Here is a 16714-nt window from a genome sequence, read left to right as displayed (position 1 = left end):
CTACTGAATATACCGCCACGGTTTTGGCCACATACGCGTTTACTAGGCAAGCGTTGATCAATGGTCTTGCAGGAACCGGAGAATTACATGCAACTGCTGCAGGTCTTCACACACACAAACAAACAAACGCACACACATGCGGCATCCGTGTGTGTGCAAACAACACGCGGAGAAACACATTAACGCCTTCCGTGAGGTTCCGCCATTAGTCACAGCAGCAGTGCGGCTCTTGTGGCTAAATGCGACCAGACTTACATTTTACACCCAGGCTGATATATACTGTACGACATACAACGGCTACTTTTTAATGGGCTCTTTTATTTGCATACAGATGGATTCGCATTTTCTATGGCGATTGATGTCGCCGCCGGGAAGCGATATCCTCCCGGCAGGTCGCTTTAATAGCACTTGTCTTCTTAAAATGGAGGCCGAAAAATTGCTTGATGTGGGCATTCCGTTAGATAGCTGGTTTTCTTTGTTGAATGGTAGTGAATCATTGTTTCAATGACATTGACGGTGATAGACGTCCAATCAATTTGTTGGAGCACCACTACGATTTGCAATACAAGGCTCGCGATAGCGATGATCTCACAATATGGCGATACAATAACTGTCGATACATCTGTGTCAATGTCCCTTGCAATTAGCGGTGCAACGGTTTGCGGTTCAAAGCCGAACCGTACGGTTCGCCCTGTACGGTTCAATACACCTTTATGAACCACGCCTTTTCAGTTTTGCAATTAATGTATTCCGAATGCTTGTGGAATGAATTGATGTGAAGCACCGCTGTGGAGAAATTCCCGCCCCGTAAGTAAATGTCGGATCGCTGTCAAGCACCTGTGGAATAGAAGCCGAGTAACGCCCTCTCTCGCTTATGAGCGAAGTGAAAGTGAAACAAGAAAGAAAACAAATAGCTATGGCGAGCGGAGGAGTGGAGAGACCGAATTTTGAGGACGCGCCGGCTTCTTTCAAATCTGCGGTGTGCCAACATTTTGGTTTCCCCGTGGACTACAATGCGGAGAGAAAATATTGGGGGAAAAAAAAAATTGCAAGCATTGCTCAGCGCTTGTTCCCCATGCTAATGGCAACACTTTCATGACATGCCTCCGGCACCTCAGCCGGCATCACCCACAGATATCTTTCTCGTTTTTTTTTTTTTTTCACCCGTTCGGATTTGGTCACTGTTTCTGCAACGAGACAGTTGCCACGTTTACATGGAGCCAAATATTCCAATTACAATCGGAATATTTGTTCAAACCGAATAAATGTGTTCCATATAAACACCTCATTCGGAATGAACAGGCCCAAACCGAATGGAATTTCATTCTGATTCACAGGGGTGGAATATTCCTTTTCCCAAACCGATTAGAAGTAAAATTATATCATGTAAACAGGGAAGCGGAATGGTGTCTGGTTGCATTCTTTCTGCACATGCTCCGTACTGACGTGGTGACGTCACTTTGTGACGTAAGTAACGTCACTTGCAACATGGCTTCCAGGCACAGCGCACCTAATTGGAGTCCGGCGGAAAGATTGTATTTAATTCAAACTTTAAAAGAATTGAATATAATTGCTCGCTTAGACGGGCGTAAAACAAGGAACAGTGAACTATTTTAAAAAGTTCACGAGAGGTTACACGAAGCCGGAATAGACCGGAGCGTTGACCAGATTAGAAACCGGCGGAAAACCGGCTACTACAAGGCAAAAGAGCAAAACAGCAGAAGCGGATACGACCCCACTAACACAACAGGTGGGTTAAAGTTAAAACGGCAGCACTCCGACGATCGATCTCCATGTTTTGCAACGTGACGCTTTGTTTTGATTAATCTGTGCGTGTCAGACGGCAGTTGTCAAACGTCCTTTCGGAATAAAGGCAGTCACATGTAAACGCTGGATCGGAATAGATGAAGTGCCATGTAAACAGTTGATCTGAAATTTCCATTCGGAATGATTTGAATCGGTAAGAATAAAAGTCAGCATGTAAACGTGGCTAATGTTCATTAATACGTTGGTTGAATGACGCGAGAAAAGTCAGACACGGAGAGGGAAGAGTGTTTGTTGAGACGCTGTAGCAAACGCGATGCTAGGCTAGGTGGCTCCAATATTTCCTGACTGTAGCCGACAGCATACAATCTACGCCTAGATAACTCATGCATGTAGAACTACATGCGAAATGACACTCGGTAGCGTAAGTAAACAGCCGCCATTTTAGAGCAGTAAACTTCTCAGAAAGGCTCTGTTGTAGTAAACCTTCTGAGCGAACCGAAGCAACATCTAAAATACTCATAAATCGGCAAAATTTTGACTTGAGTCAATCTTTAAAGGATGAAACAGTTTTTAAAAATTTCACATGTCGAAAGTAGATAGAAGGGAGCTAATGCAAAAACTGGAGCGATTTTATCAACTTTAACAGTTGATTCACAACATTAAATGACCTTCAAACATAGCAAAGGTTACTATGTTTTTGGGTTTGTTTGTTTGTTTGTTTGTTTTTAATGAAAAAAACAAAAACCATAAAAGGTATCACCTGTTACTTTGCCAAGTAACTTTTTTACTACTGTGTGTGTATTTCAGTAGTCAGTCACTACACTAGCCAAAGAGCTAAGAGGCATTTTAACAGTAAAAAATGTTTACATTTTAAGTGTTTATTTCATTTTTAAAAAGCAAAATAAAGGCAGTTAAAAAAAAAAAAAAAAAAACGGAACCGAAACTGTGATCCCAAAACCGAGGTTCAAACCGAACCGTGGGCTAACTGAACCGTTGCACCCCTACTTGCAATATCCTGATAAAACTGATATTAAGGATCATTTTAAAGGGAACCACTGGTACAAAGACTTGTAGCTCTTAAAAGATAAACGTTAGTATGAGTTAAAATAATTTCATATTAAAACCCCTCTTGATATTTTCGTTTTTATACAATTAGTAAAATTTGTTTAACTATTAGGTCGCCATTGTTGTTGACGTTGCAGGGCGGTGACGTCACTTGGTTACGCTGCCGGGCTTCCAGAGTATGACTCTAGTGACATAAACATGTCATCTGTTCAGCCGTTTCAATTTGAACCCGAGAGGACCATTAATGAGCATGACAGCACTGTCGATATTTCAAAAACGAGCAGCAAAAGCAAAATGAACAGGAAAGACGGGATGAGACGAGAGTAGGAAAAAAAACTGTGTTCTGCCATAATGTTCTACGCCGGCGCAACGTCTACAAGAGACTAATTTGACACCCAAAGTACTACCGTGTGTTGTCGTGTTGTTTTGTTTAGATGCATACAGACGGAACATACTAAAGATGCCTAAAGAAAATACTTAAACCTAGTAATATCAAATAAGGGTGGTTTAAATATGCTACATGACTAACATGACTAATGTGGTCAACAGATCAACAATCTGATTTAAAGCTACCACAAGAAAACAGTCTTTAAAAGTATGAGAGGGGAAACGCATGCAAAAAGTATTTTGAGGCAATGAAACGGTAATACCGTATTGGCCCGAATATAAGACGGCGCTGATTATAAGACGACCCCCTGTTTTGGTTTGAAAAGACTTTTTGAACACCAAATTAATTTTTATACAGAAAATAATTACAGTACATCCGAAATGAATGATAACAATATATTTGAGAGAAAAGGCATGTTCATTTGCCTCATTCAAATCTTAATATCTGAACATTTAAATATGTAAACTAAAGTGCAATCACATTCGTAAATGAATGGTTTATTTCATTTAAAAAACCAGAAGCCAATCTATTGTGATAAAACAACAAAACTGCAATAACTGCATTAACCATCAAAGTGAAGTCTAACTGTAACTGTAGTCTTGAAACGAATCTGAATAAGGAAAAACATTGCCATAAAATAATGCAAACTGGTTAAACTTGAGAGTAGCTGAGATCTATCATGACAGAACATCACTTCAGTGATATCTGGCGCCATCTAGCGTCGTGAATGGGTATAACGTCTAGACTGCGAATATAAGACGACCCCCTCTTTTTCAGTCTTATTTCAATGCAAAAAGCAGTTTTATATTCGGGCCAATACGGTAATACACTTAATAAAAACACAAGTAGTAAGTACTCCCCGCTTTTAACCGATGTGTTGGATGTCTCGCCGCGTAAAAAACCAAGGCAAGCAACAAAGGGATTGAGAATACAAACTGTTGAATGGCAGCAAGTCAATATCTCGGCAACTTGCCTAGGATCAGTTTAAAGACTCTGCTGATGAGCTGGAATTAGATGCAGGTACGATGTCGGAAACTGATCCCACAGCTCTGTAAGAAAACAATCTGACCAGCAGCAGAATGTGAAAAAAAATCATGCCAGTCGTCATACTAGCTTCGCATGCTAGCTAGCACAGCTATTCTCCTAGTCCAGGCCAAATACGTCATCACCCCGAGCGTCCATTGCACGCATAAAACATGGTGCCCTCCGTAGGTCAAAACATGCACTAAATATTATAAATTTTTAAATCAATGGCAATATTTGATGTGTTTCTCATAATATATTTTAATAAAACAGAACAATTGTGGCTTATTGGAGCCTACAAGTTTTTAAGTCCGAGGTTCCCTCTAATAATGTACACATCTGTTTTCATTCTGCTGGGCTGTAGTCCCGAGTTGTGGAATGTTGAATAACAAGCATGTACTTTGTACATGTGTTTTTTTTTTTTGGAAGTTGAGTTTTTCACAAATAATCTTTTTTAAGAATGTGGCTTCACTAGACAAATTCTCCTGAAGTTCAATTCCGGTCAGCTTGTCCCAGCTGTAGTTCCTCTTCAGAAATCTTGGCTGAGACATTTGTCTTCTGGCGTCGCACAGTTCAACAACCGTTGTGGAGCAAAGGGAAAGGTCCCGAGGCTAGAAACGTAGAAAAGTCCTTACGCAAGAGTGCTTTGTCTTCAAATATTTCACACCAAGCAATATGATACCAGCCACAGAGCCGAGACGACTTCTTCCGCTCATTCCCTCGACGTACTGTTTTTTTCTGTTCCTGTTAGTTAAATGGAAATGAAATAGCGGAATTATCAGCCTTCGGCCTCCCTGGTTCTCCGCTCTCAATTATGACTTGTAGCGCTTTCGAGTGGGTCTCCAGTCAAGAACTTGTCGGCCACATTTGCATATTTCTGCGCGATAGCGGCGCCTTCTTATTGCTCGTTAGTTAAACGCTGGACTTCTGCGATAAAGTTCCTGAAAAGGAGTGTGAGATTCATGCATCGTGATTTCGTGCTTCAATTCAATGGACATCATGCTGCTGCTTCTGTAATACATATCTTGGACACCAGGAGTAGAACAAATAAAATGTGAAGAAGAAACTACCGTAGAACAAATAAAATGTGAAGAAGAAACTAACTAAATTTAGTTTGTTTGTTGGCTGATCATCCATTTGATCAGCATTTGTTAACGGCATCGAAATATCATTAATTTTTAATGATTTTTATGGGTTTTTAGAGAATTTAGTCAGTTCTAATTTAAAATATCGCACTTCCTGAAGTGGCGGAAGCTTGTCTTTCAAGGAAAGCGCATAGTATGTCCGCCTGTGAGTGCTTTGTGACGGCGGAGAGACTCAGAGGCATCCGCTGCTCGGTAGGGAAAGAAACTAGAGTGCCAGAAGTCAAGTCTCCAAACACAAGCAGTTACATTAGAAAAAAATGCCAAAAATAAGCTCGATTTATTATTCTGCTAGTCGTTTTAAACAAATCAAATGTCGCTAGGATGTAGTGCTCCAACAATTAATCGATAAACTGGAGTAATTTGGTTACAAAAAATAAAAGCTTCGAATCAAATTTTGCTGCTTCCAGTATTCGTTTAATTACAGAAGCCTTGTAATGGTTTGTTTTGACAGTGTTTGTATTTAGTTTTATTGATCTGGGTGGATACACTGCCCTCTAGTGGCAACATTGAATATGGCATAGCTTATTTAACATGGCTGAATTCAGCTCCTCCCTGTTAAACAACATAAGGTACAGTAAGTTTTTGTTTTGAGCTAATATGTTTTTATGCATTCATGATTTTAGTTTATAAGTATATTTAGAAGTTTTTTTGTGCGAATATCTGTTTGAACGATTAAAGAGCATTGTAAAAAAAAAAAATGTTAAAATTTTATAGCATTTAAGATAGCGGACTTTTGCTGTGCAAGTTAGCCAATTGTTCTTTTGCTGTACTTAGATCCTCATTTATTTATTTATTTGTTTATTTTTATATCGTTTTAGGAAAGTCCAAAAAAAGTCCAAGTCTCCATAGTTTGAAGATACACTCGGGAATTTTATTTTGTATTCACATTTAATGCTCTTTTGAAAGTGCAATCTCAGCAAGCCTTTGTATTATATCTCCTAAAATTTATTCTGCAACGCATTAAATGTTCCTAACCTGATTACTCAATTATTCGAACTAACTTAGTTGATAGATTACTCGACTACTAAAATAATCAAAGATTATGAAAGTTTCCGGTTCAACTCAGAACAATGGGATGAAAAATGCCTCCCACAGATGTTGAGGGATCACTGATTCGATCATTTCGCTGTCATTCAAAAAGGGATTCCGCCTCAGACAGATCATCCAATTATCATGCAGAGAATCAGAGCGTAAGGGTCAGTCGAGCCCTGCCCACCGCCCATAGACCACCAGAAACGCAGAGTGTCTCATGGGTGGGATGAACCCAGCCTTTAGCCAATGACTGGTCTTGTTTTGCTGTAGTGGAACGATGTACTCTCGACTTTAGAGACGCAGCATAGTCTGCACTGTTAAGCCACATCGTAACAAGTGTAATGAAGCTACCGTATTGGCCCGAAAATAAGTCGGGGTTTTTTGCATTGAAATAAGACTGAAAAAGTGGGTCGTCTTATATTCGCGATCTAGACATTATACCCATTCACGACGCTAGATGGCGCCAGATATCACTGAAGCGATGTTCTGTCATGACAGATCTCAGCTACTCTCAAGTTTAACCAGGTTGCATTATTTTATTGCAATGTTTTTCCTTATTCAGATTTGTTTCAAGACTACAGTTAGTTAGACTTCACTTTGATGGTTAATGCAATTATTGGAATTTTGTTGTTTTATCACAATAGATTGGTTCATTTACATTTCAAAAATCAGAAGCCATTCATTTACGAATGTGACTGCACTTTAGTTTACATATTGAAATGTTCAGAAATTAAGTTTTGAATGAGGCAAAATAACATGCTTTTTCTCTCAAATATGTTAGAATCATTTGTTTCAGATGCACTGTAATTTATTTTCTGTATCAAAATTAATTTGGTGTTCGATTCAGAGGGTCACGATTCGATTAGGTTCGATTCGGCAATGCATCGCGATGCATTAAAGCCTTGGATGCATTAAAATTCTAAAGCAAAGCATATTTTTCGTGAATCATGAGGCAACACAAGCGGTCAGACATTAAAGACATTTTTTTTGGCTCTTGTGTCACTCCTGGTTGAAGTCAAATGAAAATAGTTTCATTTATATATATATATATATATATATATATATATATATATATATATAAATAACAGATCACAGCATTTAATCAGTGCTTTCAATGAGACCAGGGCTTTCTCTTTTTATACACACAGTAGCGGCCTTTCACACAGTGCAACATCTGAACTCCTGTGCAAAATCAGTAATAACAGGCACGGTATTTTAGTCACAAGGACCCATCAATAAAAATATTAAAGAAAACGAGAAAGAAAATATTGTAGTGCAGCAGCATCTTTATCGCAATATCAAGCCAGGGATCAGTTCAGTTGCAAACAAAACATCAACTAAATTGCAATGTAGAACAAAAGTAAAATGTAGGCCTAGCCCACTATATATGTGCAATAGAGGTTAGATCGGGCCTAAAAAAAATCCAGCCCGACCCGACATGGCCCGCTGGTATTGAAGCCCGGCCCGAGCCCGATCAATTAACTAGATTTGCAGGCCCAGCATGAAAAACCTGATTTTTTTTGTTTTTAATTTGTTGGAGTGACGCGAACAAAAAACAAAAACGCAGCAGCAGCAATTTATTTTCATTTCTTCGAGTTGGCAGAAAAAAACGCAAGTTTTCTTAATGTTTAAATATTCTACATATTTTTATGATCATTATAAAAGCATTTACACAATGAAATAACGCTGGGAAAGTTTAATATCTATAAAAAAAAAAAAAAAATTTAAACGGTTTTGAAGACTCAAAAGGATCACATTTCTGTTGCCTTTGTGTGCATAAATAAAAGTGTCCTTCGTAACGAATTCTCAGTTGGCAGAAAAAAACGCAAGTTTTCTTCATGTTGAAATAGTCTACATATTTTCATGATCATTATAAAAGCATTTACACAATGAAATAACGCCGGGAAAGTTTAATATTAAAAAAAAAAAAACATGCGGTTTTGCAGACACACAGAGGAGAAGATTCAAAAGGATCACATTTGTGTTGCCTTTGTGTGCATAAATAAGTGTCTTAACGAATCGGGAGGAGAAGAAGAAAAAGCGGGCGGCGCCACGGCGTTCTTGTGCGTGCACAAGCAAATGCACAATACAGAGAGCCTGCTCTCGGTTTTATCCCTTTTTTTTTTTTTTTTTTTAAATAATTTATTAGTCGGCGCGGCAGCCCGACCCGAACGTAAATGCTTAACATTTTGGGCCCGACCCGACCCGAATTTTGGGTCGGGTTCGGGCACAAGATCTAACCTCTAAGAGATAGGACATAACATAACAATGGCTGAAGCGGAGGAAGAGAGAGCGAGAAAGATTATTGATGCACCTAAGACATTGAAAGCAGACATCTGGAGACATTTTGGCTTCTACGAGGTTGGTGGGAAACTTGACCAGAGTTATGCGTGTGTAAAAAATGAAACATGAGAATAGTATTACAAATGGGGAAAAATGGGGAATCGTCCATGCCCCGCATCGGGATGCATCGCCGCATCAATTATTGTTGACACCACTAATGTACACACAACAGTATACATTTGATCACTTAATTTTTGACATTTTGGGGGAAGCTGAGCTTCCCTTGCATTCTTAGAGCAATCACCTCTAAGTTCCTGGTGTTATACACTCAAGACTGGTCTTGAATTGATCTTAGACTCTGTTCCTGAATGACATTGTCTGTGTCTTGTTTCTGCCTTGGTCTTGACTCTCAGAAGTCTTAATCTTTACTTTTGGGTGGGTTATTGTTTCTTGGCCAGGCCTGTTGTGGTCTCAAGCACAACACGCGTCCGTTCAACTACTATCAAATAGGCCTAGGCGATCTGCCCCCCAAAAAAGATCACAATGACTTATTTTTTTACTATTTTTGCTTTTTTACCTGGTAGTTTTCATACAATGGTGTCTTTCTACCATTGTATATAAGCATTAAGATAGCAGGCGCTCGAAAATGAAATGCAATTTGTATTTTAGTGTATAAGATCTGCAATTTTTTTGTGTGTGTTCAGAATTTACAATTTTCCTCACCTTGAGTCGAATAAAAATGACTGCTGATCTGAGATTGATCTACATTTTTGTGGATCTTCATCTAAAAATCGCCCAGCTCTGCTATGAACTTCATTCATAACGAGTTATTAGCATATTTTATATTTATTCTGGTAAGCTACAAAAAAAATATTTACTGTATGAACGCGACAATCACAAACTCCTTTAAAATAACCACATGACGGCGAGAACAAGCGCTAAGAAACTTTAAAAAGTGTGATTTGATACCTTGTTTGACAGTGACTGATATCCAATCCCATTTGAACTGGGAGGTCTATCTGCAATCATTCGCTGGCAGCCTCTCCCAGTTCAAATAAACTGGACAATGAGCTTATCCCGTCAGAATCGGTCACCACCGCATATTCACACACCCCTAATATCAAACCTCGCATGCCCTTCCCGCACTGCGACGCCATCCCCTCCTGCTATTTCGTCTCATTATGACATAATTTGTCAGCGTGCGGGTGTGTGTATGTGTGTGTGCATGCTCTATCGGGGTGGGCTCAGGGGAGAGGAAGCGGCCTCAAGGTAAGTTTTGAGGGTGAGCGGCCCTTTGACCCGAACCCGCAGGTAGGAACGTGTAGAACAGCATTACGTGTATGTGTGGACCCAAACGTAGCGGGCGTGTGGCGTCTGCATGCGCGTTAACCCCGGAGCGGTGTGCATGTACAGTAAGTAGTAGCCATGGTAACCCGAGGGCTTGGCATGCATGTTAATGAATGTCTGTCTCTCTCTCTCCTCGCCTGGCCGTGACACCCGCCCAGAGCACAGCTACACCCCAGGTAGGTCGCCTAATTGCGCCGATTACGCCAATACTGGATTTCCTCCAATAGCGGAGTAAAGTGACTTTACGTAACTCCATCCCTGACATTGACAGTAATAGGTGTCCAATTCATTTGGACTGGGAAGGGTTGGCAGATAAATAGTTGAAAGTTGGAAAGACAATGATCCATGACTGACTTACTCCATGTCCAAATGAATAGGATGTTTGTTGCTGTCAATGGGAGCAAGCAGTTACCATAATTTTCGCACTATAAGGCGCACCTGACTATAAGCCGCCACCCACCAAATTTGACACGAAAACAGCATTTGTTCATAGATAAGGCGCACTGGACTATAAGCCGCAGCTGTCCTCACTGTACTATGGGATATTTAAGCCAAAATATATCAACCAATAACACTTTATTTGACTGTGGCATCGTAAGACTGTCATAAGACCAAATGAACCACCATTAAGCTTTGAACCAATTGGCTGCAAAGCTTCATCGCTTCAGGACGCTTCATTTGGCCATCACTGCTCCCTTGGGGGAGACAGTCAACCTCTGCTGCCACCTGCTGTCAACACTGTTGTCTTCCAACATGCCTCCTAGCATGCATTGCAGCGCTACAGATGTAATTAACAATCAAAATTCATAATTCTGTGCTAATTATTTCTTGTATTTCTTTATAGTTTCATTAATTGCTAGTTATGGAATTTAGTAACATTTTATTTAACAGACCATCATAATTATGACATAACAGTGCCATGAGCAAGAATGAATGCTTATGACAGACATCATTTTAGGACTGCAGCTATCGAATATTTTAGTAGTCAATTAATCTATGCACTAGTTAGTTCGAATTATCGAGTAATCGGATAAGGAACATAAAAAAATTAAAATACCTGAACTGAGCCTCAAACGTTTTTTTTTTTTAAATGAGGATCTATGTATAACGAAAGAACAATTGGCCAACTTACATAGAATTGTCAGCTCGCTTAAATGCTATGAAATGCTAGTGGTTCAGACACATATTCCCACAAAAAAAAGGCTAAATATACCTATTAACTAAATTATGAATCTATTAAAAAAAAAAAAAAAAAAACATTAGCTCAAACAAAACTTAGCTTACGTTGCTCTTAACGGGGAGCTGTTGGATTCAGCTATGTGAAAAGAGGCAGACCAGAGGGCCGTGTATCCACCCTAATCAGAAAAACTAAATGCAAACACTTTCAAAATAAACCATTACAACGCCAATTTAATTAAACGAATACCCGAAGCAACAAAATTTAATTCGAATATTTTTTTCTAATCGAATACTCGAGTTAATCGATTAATCGTTGCAGCACTACATCATTTTGTGTCATTCGGCTAATTATCTCACTTTTGAACGGATGTAAAAGATCCGAGCTGGACATAAATGGAGTTAGAGACATAATTTGCCGGATGACACTTAATGACATCCGAAAATTACGGTAAAATCAGTCAAAATCTGCAACTACTTGTGATTCTTTTTTGCATTACACCATTTCATTGAATAAATATATTGAATTACATTGCATTCGTGACAAGAGTTTGTCAATATATTAGGGCTGTCAAACGATTAAAATTTTTAATCGAGTTAATCACAGCTTAAAAATTAATCGCAATTCAAACCATCTATAAAATATGCCATTTTTTTCTGTAAATTATTGTTGGAATGGAAAGATAAGACACAAGACGGATAAAAACATTCAACATAGTGTAAGTACTGTAAGTACTGTATTTCTTTATTATAACAATGAATCAACAAGATGGCATTAACATTATTAACATTCTGTTAAAGCGATCCATGGACAGAAAGACTGTTAGTTCTTAAAAGATAAATGTTAGTAAAAGTTATAGAAATTGTATATTAAAACCCCTCTTAATGTTTTCGTTTTAATTAAATTTGTAAAATTTTTAATCAAAAATTAAACTAGTAGCTCGCCATTGTTGATGTCAATAATTACACAATGCTCATTCATGGTGCTGAAACCCATAAAATCAGTTTACCCAAGTGCCAGCAGAGGGCGAAAAAACACCAAAAAACACAAGTAACAAGTGGACGTTACACTGTGCTGTCATTTTAATCTGTTTGAGCGGGGCATGTGCGTTAATTGCGTCAAATATTTTGACATGATTAATTAAAAAAAATAATTACCGCCCGTTAACGCGATAATTTTGACAGCCCTAAAATATATTTGTATCATTTGATTCATATCTGGTGAGCGATTGTCATCATGTCACTGCAGTGAGTGACTTAATGACATCTGCATTCATTAATGCCCATGACAATGTAATCATTTTGACGGTTTCATGGCAGTTTTATGCGCCGCTGTCAAATAAAGTGTTACCTATTAACCCAAATAAATCAACAAATAAGCCGCACCGGACCATAAGCACCAGGCTTCAAAATGAGGGGAAAAAAGTAGCGGCTTATAGTCCGAAAATTACGGTAATATGAAATGGGTTTTTTTGTACTCATGTGAATACTGCAATTATGTAAAAATAGACAATAGATTTTTAGAAAGCACGATGTTTTCAATATGCTATATACAAAATGCGTTTGTACACATAGAGGACGGGTCTCCAAATTGCGGCCTGGGGGTCATTGCGGCCCTCGGGGGGGCAATGTAAAAACCTCACACCAATAAGAATTTTCTGTGAATGTCATTAAATAAGCACCAATAAGTTTGAATATTGCTATAAAAATGCAAATTACATACGTAATTCATGCAAGTGCATTTAACGCCTTACTGTTGCTGGGTAAATGAACACAAATAAGATACATTTCTGCAAATTAAGCTCTTATAAATAGTTTTTAAAAAACGAATACCCATTATCTGAGGAAATTCAGTATTAATGCTTCTATATCTTGCTGGCACATATTCATCTCGTTTTCCCGTTGGTCATGTTCTACCTTCATTTTTTTGTTTTTTAACTATTTCATATTTTTTGGGGTCGCTCGAAACTTATCTAGGGATTTTTCTCTCAGGTAAGTGCATAATCACCCATAAAAAAATAAATGACCGCTCATTCCGGCCGCTGAGGATGAGTAAGTTTCCGTGATTTTAGGCGATTGGTCACACAAGTGTAGTCCGCGTATCACACAACACACTGACAACACGCCCCATGATCCTTTGCTGTGCTGACTGTGCTCTTGTCTTCCTTTAAGGTCTGGCACACCTGATGATTGGCGACCAAGGTACGGCCACTTCTTACCTCACTTCCTGTTGTTATTCTGCTACATATCATCCATCCTAAGCCCCTCACCCTCCACGCACACACACTCCCCCACCATCTTCATCACCACATGGCGCGGGGAGGAAGTTGTCTCTCTAGGCACAGAAGCAAGGTCAGTTCTTTCCTGTAATTGAGGTTTTTTTTCCTCCTTTTCTTTAAACGGTCCCATGGAAACGATTATTGGGTTTTTCATTTGAGGCAAAATGGATGACTTCAGCGTTTGCGCTGGAACTAATAAATGTGAAATGCGGCTTTTAAAGATGATCTGAGATGAGAGAGCAACTTCTGCCGAGGAGCGAGCGGCCGGCCGGCTTAATTAGGCGGCCTCGTCACCGCGCGCCTAATTAAGTGACACTCTCGCACGGCTTTGCATCGCTGGGTCGGATCACATGCTTTTGTTTGGCCTAGGCTTTTCTCGCCGGTGTGCGTGCGTGGCAGCTCTCCTGGGGTCCGCATTCATCTCCGCCTTTTCATCAACTTCCATTTTGCTCGTACACTGAAAGCAATGTTTTGCCTTTTTTAGAAACATGCAGTCCAAAAAAACGTGTAGATGTATTTTTTGTTTTCTTTACAATTTTGTTCCTTCTCTGTGCCCTCTTTGGACTGCACACTGTGTCAATTTAGGAAAGCTCAGAGGTACTTGATTGATTTTCCTTTTTATGGTCTTGAATGGTTTTTGCCTTCCAATGCATTGACAAGATGGTTTATACCAGGGGTGGGCAGAAAGCCCATTATACTGTTTTTAGCTGGCTCACTGGGCATTTAAACTATCCAGAGCCCTTTTTGTTGCATCAATAATAGAAAAAAAATCTTTTTAGTAGAGATGTGCCAGTGGCATATTTTTACATCCGAGTCAGAGTCGACCTGATTTTGAGAATCTGCCGATATCGACTCCCGATCCGATACCAAAAAAAAAAAAGTGTGGTTTAAAAAAACAAAAAGTTCCAAACATGTTACAATACTGTACTTTACAGTAGGGCTGCAGCTATTGATTATTTTAGTCGTCGGTTAATCTAGCAACTAGTTAGTTCAAATAATCGAGTAATCGGATTATGAACATCCCAAGTGTTTCTTCAAACGATGCAGAATTTCACTTTTATTGAAAAATATATTAAAATACCTGAGTTTAACCTCAAATGGATTTTTTTTTTTAAATTAAAAATGAGGATCTAAATTGAACAAAAGAACCATTTCCTAACTTGCATAGCAAAAGTCCGCTAGCTTAAATGTTATAAATTGCTAAGGTTTTTTTTCTAATTTTTAAAATTTTTTAACAAACATATTCCCTCCCAAAAACGGCTAAACATACCTATAAACTACCAATGCACAAAAAACATATTAGCTCAACAAAAACTTACCTAATGTTGGTCCTAACAGGGAGCAGCTGGATTCAGCCATGTTAAATGTGTTATGTCATATTCACTGTTGCCACTAGAAGGCAGTGTATTCACCCAAATCAGTAAAACTAAATGCAAATACTTTCAAACAAACCATTACAACGCTACTCTAATTAAAGGAATACTGGAAGCAGCAAAATTGGATTCGAAGCTTTTTTTCTATTGAATTACACGAGTTAATCGATTAATCGTTGCAGTACTACTCGACAGTACTTTAACATGCAGTATTTCCTCCTCCAATATTTGCCGGACTGTTGCCGAGTATAAGATTTTATTAATAATAATATAATAATATTAATAATAATATTTTAGTTTTTTTTGTTTTTTTGTTTGTTTGTTTTTTTGCAATTGTTTATTTCTCGATTATTGTCTTACCTTTTAGCGCTTCAAATTAAAAAAAAATTTTTTTAAATTAAAAACCCGATCCTTTTCACCCGATTCCAATCCTCTGGAAAAAAAAAGGCGCGATTGGCTCGATTTCTGATCAAGTGATTGGATCGGGGACATCTCTACTTTTTAGTACCAGTAGTCCCTGGGCTACAAGGTGATTTTGACTTTACATCGTTGTAGTCTTGTCCGCCATTTTGTCTCCAGTCCTCTTTTTTTTTTTTTAACAGGTAAACAGTCCCTTTTTGTACCTTACAATGTCTTATTTTTTAACTTTATTTTATTAATATGACGTATAATGCATGTTTTTGGATAGTTATTTTGAGATTTGGGGGGTATTTAGGGGTACTTAGAGGGTTAATTCTGATTCACGCGTAAATTCAGGTTACGTCGCCACTGAAGCGGGGGAATTCGCTGGTAATCCGGCGACTACCTGTATTCATTTTTACAATAGTTGGATTTATTTAACTTTTTAATGGAAATAGACAACAAAATGTACATTACCATATATATTTTAAAAAATTAGTATGACTTGAGCTTTTTTCGATAAGATTTTTATCCATGATTTAATTAATTAGCATGAGTTGATAACTCAGTTGTATGAGTTAACATAGTTAGCATGCGTTAACTTGTGGGTTAAGTCATAAGTACTGGTTATTTTATTTGTATGAATTAAAGTGCATTAACTCACTTTTTTCCTCATATATTATTCAAAATATTAGGCTATTTAAAAATAATTTTAATGAGCATTTTAGTTAGGATTTATTATTTTAGTCAAATATAACACGTGGGTTAAGTCATTAGTGCTTGTTATTTCATTAGTGTGAATTAATGTGCACTAACTCCACTTTTTTTCGTGAATCTTTATTTTGCCACATATTATGCTACTCTAAAATAACATTTTAACCATTTTAGTTAAAATTTTGTAATTCTGTGCCTTTTTCATCGTTTTTTGGCTAAAAAATATTTAACCCTTCTGACCCATTTTATATTTTAACACATTTTAGCACATATTTTGCAGTGTAATTAATAGTGGGGTTATTTTAGATCAGGATATTTATTCATAGAGCTCAAACTGAGAGTGGGCTTAATTTTAAAATACCTGCACAGTCCTTGGGTCGAACTGACCAGTCAAAACTCAGGTTACACAAAAATATTTTACTTTCAACCTAGAATACAAAATAAATAATTTTACATTTTTGTATTTCACAAAATCATTCTAAACTGATAAATTATGATAAAATAGTAAAACATCAGCAATTTACAGTTTTGTTAAACAAAATCGAATTCTTAAATCTAAAGTTTGCCCACCCCTGGTTGAATATGTGCAACTCGTGGCTTTGAAATTCAAACACCTTTATTCAGGTAAGCTGCTGGTGCATGAGCGAGTGTGTGCGTGATTTTAAATCTGCTCAACCCCGCATGTGCGCGAATGATTGGAAGCTCCAGCCAAACAGGCGCCGT

The 16714-nt window shown here is 38.1% G+C and overlaps 1 protein-coding gene across 21 annotated transcripts in view; it reads left to right on the top strand.

The window, feature by feature from the left end:
• nrxn1a (neurexin 1a) overlaps positions 1-16714 on the top strand; it is a 185587-nt gene that overhangs the window by 25871 nt on the left and 143002 nt on the right. For 5 of the 21 annotated variants that reach the window (XM_057826697.1, XM_057826710.1, XM_057826711.1 and 2 more), the window contains 3 exons: positions 10209-10226; positions 13399-13428; positions 14091-14102. The exons of 2 other annotated variants lie outside the window; for them this stretch is intronic. In XM_057826697.1, the coding sequence (XP_057682680.1) occupies positions 10209-10226; positions 13399-13428; positions 14091-14102 (60 nt within the window). 14 more of the 21 variants (XM_057826712.1, XM_057826707.1, XM_057826703.1 and 11 more) reach the window with 6 other exon arrangements.

This window comes from Corythoichthys intestinalis, chromosome 21 (assembly GCF_030265065.1).
Source record: "Corythoichthys intestinalis isolate RoL2023-P3 chromosome 21, ASM3026506v1, whole genome shotgun sequence".
In the NCBI taxonomy this organism is placed as follows: domain Eukaryota; kingdom Metazoa; phylum Chordata; class Actinopteri; order Syngnathiformes; family Syngnathidae; genus Corythoichthys; species Corythoichthys intestinalis.
The sequence above is the reverse complement of the archived record's forward strand: the minus strand, read 5'-3'. Positions and strand labels throughout refer to the sequence as shown.